The following is an 11994-nucleotide window of genomic DNA, read 5'->3' on the forward strand; positions in this document are numbered from 1 at the left end:
AGAGAGAGAGAGAGCAGGACCCACGCGAGCATCAAACCCCCAAAAAATCAATCGCAAACCACGTAGAAGAAAGACCCATACGGTTATTCGATCTGTAGCGTGGCGAATGGCACAAGGAAGATGCTCCGATCGTGCGATCTAATCCGTTGGTGGGTCCGGGGTCGCTGGCATACGCTATGGTGGAAGATCGAAACGAAATGGGAAAACTGGTCCATCTCGGGGGTTTGCCGGGGTCGTTTATAACCGGTAGGATGTGTACCTCCATCCTATACCATCTCTTCTTCTTCCCGGTCCAGTGTTCTGCCCTCTGCCCTCTGCCGTGGATGCTGCACGGTTCGACTGACAACGTTGTCGTCGTCCTCGTCGTGGAGAATTTGGTTTTTCTGGAATATTTTTATTATTTTTTTTTGGTGTGCGGTTATTTTCATGAATTCTGCTTTGAACTCCGATCCGTCCACAGGGGGAGGCCGAGCATAGGATCATGATATCACCCGGACTGGATCCCATGGAAAGAGGGGTGTTCATGGTCACGGGCCGGGGTAGTGAGGTCGTTAGAATAAATTGCACTTTGACGGCGCGAACGCTACGGACGGGAAGCGGAAAAAGGATACATAAAGTGGAAAGCTTGCCAGGCTGCGAGGCCAGGTCGTTCTCGTTCGTTCTCGGCAGCGCCGATCTAAGAAGATCTGCGAAACCACGACACGATCGCTGCACGGTTCTGGTTCGGTTTCGGCTTGTATCTGTATCGTGATTTTCGTTCTCTCCTCCCTCCCTTTCCGTCTGGGCCATTAGTTAATTCTAAATTATGCTATTTTGTATGTTGAACCGTTGCGTATCCGAGGACGGCGAACGGAGCGATGTAGCAGAGGCAGAAGAGTCTCATCTTCAGCCAAATTGTTGATTTTTTCCTTTTTTCCATTTTTTTGCCATCGTGGTGGGGAGCGAATTGCATGTAGCCGCCATTCCTGGGCCGCTTATCAAAAGGACGCTGATCGCGCTGACCGGTGGTCAGTAAAGCCGAAACGCTCGGCAGGAACACTGTTGCTGCTGCTGCTGCTACTAGACCAGTGGTGTCTGCATTTAAGTAGGTGTTGAATTTTGCCAGTCTGGACTGAAGATAGTGGTGAAATATAGTGAGTGATCTGGGCAAAACCAGTGACTAGTTTTTTGCTTGTGGGTGGGTGCGTCATCAGGTGTGTCGCTTTCGGATTTTGGGTGGCGAGCTACGGATTGAAGATGCGGCTAGGCATTGTGCTGGTAAGTCGGAGTGGAGTCGAGTTGTGAACGAGGGCACTAAGTCACCCACTGCGGAGCGCCGTTGTGGGGCACGGATTGTGCAAGAAGTGTGTTTGTGATAAAGGTGTTGGCTGATCAAACGGCTGATCGTACAGCAGATGAGTCTGATGTGGAAACGATTTGTTATTCGATCCAGAGACTGAAATGCAAAAAAAATGTTTTCCATGTTATAGAACGATCGCATGGATTATAAATTTTGTTTGCGGAGTGACGCTGAGGAAACACGTTATTGAAGTTGAGTTAATGTAGAATAACCGTTTGTCATGTTTGAATTGATAAAATGAAAATGAATGTGTTCTGAGTAGTACTCTGAAGAAATATGCTGTCTCGGGGAAAGATAGATGTTTAGTTGTATCAATATTTTAATTACATTTCGAAGAGTATTTAATTAAAGCATAGTCATTCGGCACTATGCATGTTGTTGGAAATTTTACTTTTCAAAATATTCTGATTCAAAAATAAATTACTTGAAGGAATGCAATTAAAATGGATTTGAGCAAACCATTTAAAAGAGTGAATGATGTTTCCAATTAGTTAGTTTTAGCAATTGAAAAGAACACATTTCATCGAACACATATGAGATGCATAACTCCCGGAATGGTATTGAACGCAAAATATGTGCTTGCTATACTGACGGGAAGGGTGTAATGAAACCATGTCATTGAATTGGAATGATGGTTTATTGATATATCTTTATCTACTGAATTTATTGAAATATCTAATATCTAATTCATTTTGATTATTATCCAAAATGCTAAAGTACTACGCTTTCTTTCTATTACATTCTACTTTACTAAAGGTAACAGCACTTTTGGCACTTAGTGTTGAAGCAAGGAAGAGACAGACCTCTGGAGGAGGTAAAGTAGAGAATGCTATTGATCGAAGAACTGTCGTGTGAGTTGCTGTAACAACATAAATGATCATTTGCAGGAGATTCCACGTTCTTAAATGCTCAGCGCACTGGCAAGACACAGTTCATGCACGAAACATCCGTCGGGAGCGCAAGGATTGGCTGCTACGGATATGTCGATGTCCACGGAGATACCTACGTAACACACTTTATCGCCGATGAATCTGGAAATCATATAATCAATTTAGAACACCCCGATAAATCGACACGCGAGCGGGTTGCTTCGATGAGGTAAAGTCTGATTTTGAGTATTGATCGACATTGTTTGATGAGGTTTTTCTTTTCTTAGAAACGGAGAAGATGGAGCTGTTTCGGATGTGTTCCCCAAAGACTGCACTTTAGACGGTTCATATGGCAAATTAAAAAGTTTGGCTGAAAAAATCAAGCAAGAGCTAGACAGTGAAAAAGAACAAAAAGCACAAGAAATAACGCCCCCATCAAATGAGGGCAAAGACTTATCTGACAGTCCAAAGAAGTCCAGTCCTGGTGGCTCTTCGCGAAGACCATCAAAATCATCAGGCGATAATCAAAAGAAACCAACAAATGTTGAGCCTAAGAAAACCAGTCCTTCAGAAAAATTTAACAAACCTGTAGATGCGAAACCAGCAACTGAAAATGCAAATGAGAATCAATCTTCGAAACCACAATCGTTCAGAAACAAACAACGGCCCTCATCGAACAATGCTGCACCCAAAATCAAACCAGCTTACGAAGCGAAGGAACCACAAACAACTCCAAAGGAGCTACAACGGGACTTTGGAAAGCCCAAATCTGATTCAACGCCTCCTGTGAAGCCAAATAAATCAGAAGATCCTCAATCAGATGACCAGGAAGATGATGACGACTCGGAACAAACTCCAGCATTTTCGGCAAAGGCACCAGGTCAGCCGAAAAAGGGATCGAAGCCATCGCCCAAGGCAGACAAAGAGAGCGATGCTTCAAATGCTCCAGAAGGGTCAAAGCAGAGTCCTAAGAAGTATGATAATGATTCTGGAAAGCCCAAGTCTAATTCAAAGTCTCCTGTGAAGCCAAATGAATCAGAAGATCCTCAATCAGATGACCAGGAAGATGATGACGACTCGGAACAAACTCCAGCATTTTCGGACAAGGCACCAGGTCAACCGAAGAAGGGATCGAAGCCTTCGCCCAAGGCAGACAAAGAGAGCGATGCTTCAAATGCTCCAGAAGAGCCACAACAGAGTCCTAAGAAGTTTGAAAAGGATTCTGGAAAGCCCAAGTCTGATTCAAAGTCTCCTGTGAAGCCAAATGAATCAGAAGATCCTCAATCAGATGACCAGGAAGATGATGACGACTCGGAACAAACTCCAGCATTTTCGGATAAGGCACCAGGTCAACCGAAGAAGGGATCGAAGCCTTCGCCCAAGGCAGACAAAGAGAGCGATGCTTCAAATGCTCCAGAAGAGCCACAACAGAGTCCTAAGAAGTTTGAAAAGGATTCTGGAAAGCCCAAGTCTGATTCAAAGTCTCCTGTGAAGCCAAATGAATCAGAAGATCCTCAATCAGATGACCAGGAAGATGATGACGATTCTGAACAAACTCCAGCATTTTCGGACAAGGCACCAGGTCAGCCGAAGAAGGGATCGAACTCATCGCCCAAGGCAGACAAAGAGAGCGATGCTTCAAATGCTCCAGAAGAGCCACAACAGAGTCCTAAGAAGTTTGAAAAGGATTCTGGAAAGCCCAAGTCTGATTCAAAGTCTCCTGTGAAGCCAAATGAATCAGAAGATCCTCAATCAGATGACCAGGAAGATGATGACGACTCGGAACAAACTCCAGCATTTTCGGATAAGGCACCAGGTCAACCGAAAAAGGGATCGAAGCCTTCGCCCAAGGCAGACAAAGAGAGCGATGCTTCAAATGCTCCAGAAGGGTCAAAGCAGAGTCCTAAGAAGTATGATAATGATTCTGGAAAGCCCAAGTCTAATTCAAAGTCTCCTGTGAAGCCAAATGAATCAGAAGATCCTCAATCAGATGACCAGGAAGATGATGACGACTCGGAACAAACTCCAGCATTTTCGGACAAGGCACCAGGTCAACCGAAGAAGGGATCGAAGCCTTCGCCCAAGGCAGACAAAGAGAGCGATGCTTCAAATGCTCCAGAAGAGCCACAACAGAGTCCTAAGAAGTTTGAAAAGGATTCTGGAAAGCCCAAGTCTGATTCAAAGTCTCCTGTGAAGCCAAATGAATCAGAAGATCCTCAATCAGATGACCAGGAAGATGATGACGACTCGGAACAAACTCCAGCATTTTCGGACAAGGCACCAGGTCAACCGAAGAAGGGATCGAAGCCTTCGCCCAAGGCAGACAAAGAGAGCGATGCTTCAAATGCTCCAGAAGAGCCACAACAGAGTCCTAAGAAGTTTGAAAAGGATTCTGGAAAGCCCAAGTCTGATTCAAAGTCTCCTGTGAAGCCAAATGAATCAGAAGATCCTCAATCAGATGACCAGGAAGATGATGACGACTCGGAACAAACTCCAGCATTTTCGGATAAGGCACCAGGTCAACCGAAAAAGGGATCGAAGCCTTCGCCCAAGGCAGACAAAGAGAGCGATGCTTCAAATGCTCCAGAAGGGTCAAAGCAGAGTCCTAAGAAGTATGATAATGATTCTGGAAAGCCCAAGTCCAATTCAAAGTCTCCTGTGAAGCCAAATGAATCAGAAGATCCTCAATCAGATGACCAGGAAGATGATGACGACTCGGAACAAACTCCAGCATTTTCGGATAAGGCACCAGGTCAACCGAAGAAGGGATCGAAGCCTTTGCCCAAGGCAGACAAAGAGAGCGATGCTTCAAATGCTCCAGAAGAGTCACAGCAGAGTCCTAAGAAGTATGATAATGAATCTGGAAAGCCCAAATCTGATGCAAAGTCTCCTGTGAAGCCAAATGAATCAGGAGATCCTCAATCAGATGACCAGGAAGATGATGACGACTCGGAACAAACTCCAGCATTTTCGGACAAGGCACCAGGTCAACCGAAGAAGGGATCGAAGCCTTCGCCCAAGGCAGACAAAGAGAGCGATGCTTCAAATGCTCCAGAAGAGCCACAACAGAGTCCTAAGAAGTTTGAAAAGGATTCTGGAAAGCCCAAGTCTAATTCAAAGTCTCCTGTGAAGCCAAATGAATCAGAAGATCCTCAATCAGATGACCAGGAAGATGATGACGACTCGGAACAAACTCCAGCATTTTCGGATAAGGCACCAGGTCAACCGAAAAAGGGATCGAAGCCTTCGCCCAAGGCAGACAAAGAGAGCGATGCTTCAAATGCTCCAGAAGGGTCAAAGCAGAGTCCTAAGAAGTATGATAATGATTCTGGAAAGCCCAAGTCTAATTCAAAGTCTCCTGTGAAGCCAAATGAATCAGAAGATCCTCAATCAGATGACCAGGAAGATGATGACGACTCGGAACAAACTCCAGCATTTTCGGATAAGGCACCAGGTCAACCGAAGAAGGGATCGAAGCCTTTGCCCAAGGCAGACAAAGAGAGCGATGCTTCAAATGCTCCAGAAGAGTCACAGCAGAGTCCTAAGAAGTATGATAATGAATCTGGAAAGCCCAAATCTGATGCAAAGTCTCCTGTGAAGCCAAATGAATCAGGAGATCCTCAATCAGATGACCAGGAAGATGATGACGACTCGGAACAAACTCCAGCATTTTCGGACAAGGCACCAGGTCAACCGAAGAAGGGATCGAAGCCTTCGCCCAAGGCAGACAAAGAGAGCGATGTTTCAAATGCTCCAGAAAAGCCACAACAGAGTCCTAAGAAGTATGATAATGATTATGGAAAGCACAAGTCTGATTCAAAGTCTCCTGTGAAGCCAAATGAATCAGAAGATCCTCAATCAGATGACCAGGAAGATGATGACGACTCGGAACAAACTCCAGCATTTTCGGATAAGGCACCAGGTCAGCCGAAGAAGGGATCGAAACCATCGCCCAAGGCAAACAACGATGGAAAACTTTCTGAAACGCAGCAGGCCCCTAAGAATGTACCCACAATCGGGTCTCGTAGTGATATATTTGATGCGGAGGATTCGGACACAAAGAATGATCAGACAAAATCATCCAAGCCGAGAGATAGTGTTCCACCACCAACCGCAAAGTCACCAAGACCAAACCCATCAAAACCAAATGCTCCACAGAAACCATCTGTAAGGAGAGATCCTGTAGTAGCTTTGTTGACTGGATCTTTACCTACTCCGCCATTTGAGGAAGAATCGCCATTTTCTGACAAAGTGAAACCAAGTGATTCAAACGATGGTTTGGGTGCAATCAGTAGAGTGCTACCGGTCATGCATGGTTCGATCAGACCGGATCCATCGCCTGCAAACAGTGATAAACCGACACAATCCTCTCTTAACAACGATCTGTACGATGAGGTAGATGCCGACGAAGAACCTGACACGGTTGATGTGGAAAATATGAACGACAAGAATAAGGACGAAGCAACTGATTCCGCTCATCCCAATTCTGATGCCGGAAATTATTTTGAGATCATACTGAAGCTACCCGTCGATGTCCTGCTCCGATCACCCAGCTCCCAGGAAGAGACGAAGGCTGATGATTTGAAGTCAAGCTGCCGATCGGATGAATCATCGCCCAGTAAAGAATCCAGAGTGCATGATATTGTGCTGAACATGCTCAGGAGTGCCATTATGCAAAGAAGTGACCAGGCTGCGGCTGTAAAGGACGCCCCTGCTAAGCCTAGCCTGGGCAAAGCGTTCAACTACGACGAATTGCAGCCACCGAAGAAGGATTCAAAGTTTACGGAGCGAGTGCCGGCAGATAGTGTTAATGCGTATCTGCCAAAGACAGACAACCGACCCCGCTCGGATGCAAGGGTACCCAAACGGGGAAAAGCTGAACAGAATGGACCATCAGCGAATAAGCGTCCCATTCCGCCTCGTTTCGTGGCTACTAATCGCCAATCTTAAGATTCGACCTTTGAGTACGTGCACCTCTATTTCAGAAGTAAAGGTAGAAGCAATCTTATCGATTCATTACATTGTAATGTACAATCTGACAGACGAATGATAATAAATGTTTTACAAACATTGAGCGTAACAAATTGTTGTTGTAGGTGTACTTGAGTTATTTAGAAAAGAAAAATGTTGTTTAAAAAGTAAAATTTTATTAATTATTCCGTACAAAAAATTTAATTCATGTGCCGAAAAAATCAACTGTCCGTTAGTTTGCTGGTTAAGCATTGGGTTTAATTTGTTTTCAATGCTTTTCATAGGGTTTTAAACGTTTTTTTGTTATTCTTTCAATTTTTAACTGGTCTAGAATGATAAACCGATAGTTGTTACAAACTATGACTGAAATAAGGCTTAGATGTTTACATTATTTTCATGAAATAGTTATGCTACGCAGCATGTTTTATTTCACGATCATTCTCGTGTATTCGAATCGATCGAATTCACGCGAGAATTCAAAACTTCAAGCTCCAAAATTCGAAACCGCGTTGGGCGAAGCTTTAAGTTCGGCCAGTGATCGCCCCCACTCCAGGACGATGGCAGATCCTGTTTAAAATTTAGTACAATCGAACTGCTGCGTACAAACCTTTACTAACCGGTTTCCTTGAATGAATTCGAATGTGTAGCGATATCTTAAGAAATTTGCTGTTTTATTTTATTTACACAAAAAGGATCGAAAATTTCCACTATTATTTCCATCTTTAGCACAAAAGTTTGGCATCACTCATTTCCAGTTGCCTTACCGTGGGCAGCTCCTTCAGGAGGCTACAATTCGTTTTGTGGTTGTACTGCACATCCAATTCCTCCAGCGATTTCGGAAGCATCCCGCCAATCCTCTGTTCTGTTAGCTCATTAAAATCCAAAATCAAAACTTTCAACTGTTTCAGCGCTTTCAGATTTAAGAGCGCAATCGAATTAACGCCCAGATCGAGCAGCTTCAGTCTAGGTGGTAGTCCGATTTCGAAGGCAGAAATGCGTTGGAGGTAGTTGTGCCGCAAAGTCAACTCCTCCAGCGCCGTCATACTTCGGAACAGTCCCCGGGGAAGGGATGCGATGAGATTGTAGTCAAAGTTCAGCACTCTGAGGCTGGCGAAGCACTTGTAACTGTGTGTTACAGCACAGTTCAGCGAGTTTCGCAGCCGTTCTATGAGATTCTCCTTACAAAAGATTTGCTCTAGGTGCCGGAAAGGGGCGACGAACCCGAAATTGAAGTGCACAATTTCATTGTCGTTTAGCTCCAGCACGGTAAGCCTCGAGCTGGTCCGTTTGCCCATCGTCCCATTTACGGTAACTATTTGGCTGAAGGTAAGTGAAACGTTTGTCAAATTCTGTAAACCACTTATCGTGTCTAGATTAAAATACTGCAAGTCGGAACCTTCAATCATCAGCCGTGTCAAACCTTGCTGCCCTGCTAGCGATTTCGGTATGTGGTTCAGACGAGTCTGCTTGATCGACAGGAGGTACGTTAGGTTTGATTTTACCAGAACCAGATGCCTCATAACAACACCTTCGATACTGATGGCAAGGCTTGCTGCTGGCTCTGTTATCACTACCGCTGGTGAGCTGGAATCGTTTATTCGTAAATGTTCTAAGTCGCGAAACGGATGTAGATCCAGAAGCAGTTCACCATAAACTCTGCTGACTGTCAGGTCCACCACATTACGCGGCACTAAGTAGGAAAGAGCGTCCAGATCATAGTCAAGGCTCGTGTTCATAATGACACACGATCGATCTGCACAGTGCACTTCACAGGTGGTTGGCCCAAGGGAGTGCAGCAGCATACTTCCGCCTATGACGAATATTATCCGTGACACTCTGCCGATGAAATGAACTGTTAGTGATTCGCAGTCCCTCTAACTGTCGTTGGACAGTAGTTTTGCCACAAACTCACTTAACAATGCCACTGCTCATCGCTCGTTAACGGTACCACGTTACTCACGATGAGGATGAAGAGCAACTACCCTTTTTATAGAGGCAATCAACAGTAGAGAGACTAATTGGAAAATAATGTATAACCATAGTTTAATTTTAAAAAAACTCAGACTATCAATAATAGATCAGACAGTTTGTAAGCATTTGTACATGATTGGTGGCCAGGTTTATATATGATACAAGGTTTCTTTGTGCATGTGGCACAGTTGTGCAAAGTATTTTAACAGTTTTTTTAGCCTGTCATTCACGACGCAAAACTTGTTTTATGTAAAAGTCCTTGAACGTAGCCAAAGTGATCGTTTTTTTTAATTAAACAGCGAGAATGTCGCCGGGCCGTAAATGTATAATTCGAACCAGCATAACCATGTTGGTAGTGTTGCATTTTGTTTGGGCGTACGAATTTTGCTGTAAATATGAGACGTGCACCGTGAGCAATGTGAATATCTACCGCGATGGGTTATACGTCTTTAGCTTCGTACCAAACGGGACAATTATTATACACATCCTGCGTGTTGTGGGTCATCTCGACCTTTCCATAGTGAAACCGGTGACAACCATCAACGCGATAGCGATGGTGAATTGTGTCTTTCCCTTCCTCTATCTGCCACAGTTAAAGAAAAACTATTCTGTGAGCATCCGGGACGCGTTACTGGGAGAAGTCTACTTCGAGCCAAGCGATACGCTGATCGATGTGCGAATGCACAACACGTCTCTTTCCCAGTTTCCACCGTCGCTGCTTGTTTTACCTAATCTGCATAGATTGGATTTACGGTTCTCACTGCTACGTCAACTCAATCTGGGAGAGTTGAAGCGGTTGTACGCGCTAGAGGAACTGAATGTTGCTTCCAACAGAATAACCACGGTGACGATCGACGAAGAACGGCTGTGTTGTTCCCGCTTGCGGTGGCTGAACCTGGGGGCCAATTGGTTGGTTCAATTCGATTTCGGATTGGTGTTTCATCTGCCCGCGCTGACTGGTCTGTTTATAGGATACAATAAGCTAGAGGCTCTGAGTACGATGCTCGACGAGGCGTACGCTAGGAAGCATAATTTTTGTTCCTGGAAACGATTCTATCAGACTGCTGGTGCGCCTCGCCCTTCCTGTAGGGATTACTTCGCCAGGCTGGACCACGTCAGCCTGACGAAGAACAATTTGAAGACGCTAAACATGTCCACTTTCGGGAGCATGAACGTGCTACAGGATTTGGATGTTGCACTCAATCCAATCCGTGAAGTGATCGTTGATGAGTTGCAAATGCCGGTTTCACTTAACGTCAGTACGATGGCTGGGAGTCTTGGATATCGCCACGCCCTGTGGCCGAGCGTGTTGAAAGTTAAGAACTAGTGATTTTAGTTTTTTACTTTTTTTTTTACTAATTATAAACCTAACTTGTTTTCGAGCATAGAATATCTTTTCTTTAGTACACATTATCTTACTTTAACTTGTAGCTAAACAGACTGTGAATAAAAGATGGTTTATAAGACACAGAAGGGATACTTATTCTTGAGGACTTGTCGTCAAAGTTATGTTGTCATCCAGCGGGCGATAACAACCATTTTCATCTAAGCTGTACTCCGAGGAGCCCAGGCGGCCTTCGAAGATTTCTGTAATGTCAAGGAAATGAAAAAAAACCATTATGTATTACGGCGTAACATTAAAAACTGCGCTTAGCGTGCCTATCCCTAACTTACGCTCAATCGGATTGTCAGCGATACAGATAGTTGCATTACTGTTCGCAAAGCTCAAATCCTTTTCACTTCTGATCTGATTGCCCGATGCCTGAATCTCGATTAGTTCTGGCAGATCCACGAGTTTTAATGTGCGAAGCGCATTGCCAGACACTTTAAGATACTTGAGCGGTGGTACCAGGCCGGGTTGGATTTCAATGTGCTCGAGACGATTATTATTAACCCACAGTTCCGTAAGCACTTTCATATCCGCGAACACCGTCAAGTTGAGCAGCGGTAGCAGATTATCGGTAAGGATAATGGACATCAGCGATGCAAACACCGGCTGGGAGTCAGACGATGGCACTGAGTACTCGGTAGACAGCGAACGCAAACAATTTTGTAGCAAAAGAACCGATGCAAGCTGCTGCATGGTAGCCAACAGACCGAAATTAAAGTGCACCAAACGGTTTCTGATCAGCGACACTTCCTTCAACCGCTGGCAACAGCGTCCAGTGTGGTCCGGGATCAGTGTGGACAGTTGGTTGTGCGAAAGATCGAGCCCGCAAAGATCGGTAAGGTTGACCAACGATTCGAACCGAAATGTCCGCAGCCGAGAATACGTCAGTTGCAGATCGATGAGCTGCGATTGCTGCAGTACACCGTACGGTATCGTAGAGAGTGTCGTATTTTTCAAAACCATCGTACGGAGCGCACTGTTGGCAGAAATGCTCATGAAGTGTAATGGGACATTCATGATGGCTACTAGTGATAAGGCGTCACACGGAGGGACAAACACTGCGTTCATATCGCTGTTGTGAATCTCGATAGACTGCAAGCGGCGCAGATGCTGTACACTGGACAGGTTGAGCAGTCCGGACGATTCCGAGACACTGAGCACCTCGACGTTGGGTGGAAGATGCGTGAATACGAAGGATCCTTCGGTGCGCGAGTTGTAGTGATCGATTTCACACGTTTCGTCTAAGCAGTGAAACCGGAACGAATATGATGGCGCGAAGAGCATCAAGTTGAGAGTTATGTAGCAGAGACTGGAATGGAAACGATCATCGGGTTAGCAGCCACTCCGCACTTCTAAATGTTACTTACAGTCTGCTCAGTTGATCCGAATGTCCACGCATCGTAGTAATGGAGCGCGTTGTGCAGACACGCACAATATAACCTCCACTGAACACT

General features: G+C 45.0%; 3 protein-coding genes across 3 annotated transcripts; 2 read left to right on the forward strand and 1 right to left on the reverse strand.

Annotated features, from left to right (window-relative positions):
• Positions 1-481: 481 nt before the first annotated feature.
• LOC126574420 (surface protein-like) lies at positions 482-7158 on the forward strand. Its single transcript, XM_050234609.1, has 3 exons — positions 482-539; positions 2227-2437; positions 2496-7158. The coding sequence occupies exons 1-3, from the start codon at positions 482-484 to the stop codon at positions 7156-7158; spliced, it is 4932 nt and encodes a 1643-aa protein (XP_050090566.1).
• A 743-nt stretch (positions 7159-7901) lies between these two features.
• On the reverse strand, positions 7902-8474 carry LOC126574424 (leucine-rich repeat-containing protein let-4-like). The gene has a single exon (XM_050234618.1). It carries the CDS (start codon positions 8472-8474, stop codon positions 7902-7904), a length of 573 nt encoding a protein of 190 aa, XP_050090575.1.
• Positions 8475-9496: 1022 nt separating this feature from the next.
• On the forward strand, positions 9497-10477 carry LOC126574430 (uncharacterized). Its single transcript, XM_050234623.1, has one exon. The coding sequence runs from the start codon at positions 9497-9499 to the stop codon at positions 10475-10477; it is 981 nt and encodes a 326-aa protein (XP_050090580.1).
• Positions 10478-11994: the final 1517 nt, after the last annotated feature.

The sequence above is a fragment of the Anopheles aquasalis genome, chromosome 3 (genome assembly GCF_943734665.1).
Source record: "Anopheles aquasalis chromosome 3, idAnoAquaMG_Q_19, whole genome shotgun sequence".
NCBI lineage: Eukaryota > Metazoa > Arthropoda > Insecta > Diptera > Culicidae > Anopheles > Anopheles aquasalis.

Bases quoted from the DNA above. Each gene is read 5' to 3' on its own strand.
- LOC126574420 (XM_050234609.1), top strand. From the start codon at position 482: ATGATATCACCCGGACTGGATCCCATGGAAAGAGGGGTGTTCATGGTC. The intron at 540-2,226 runs GTAGTGAGGTCG...GATCATTTGCAG, and splicing joins GTTCATGGTCACGGGCCGGG to GAGATTCCACGTTCTTAAAT. The intron at 2,438-2,495 runs GTAAAGTCTGAT...TTCTTTTCTTAG, and splicing joins GAGCGGGTTGCTTCGATGAG to AAACGGAGAAGATGGAGCTG.
- LOC126574424 (XM_050234618.1), bottom strand. From the start codon at position 8,474: ATGGGCAAACGGACCAGCTCGAGGCTTACCGTGCTGGAGCTAAACGAC.
- LOC126574430 (XM_050234623.1), top strand. From the start codon at position 9,497: ATGTTGGTAGTGTTGCATTTTGTTTGGGCGTACGAATTTTGCTGTAAA.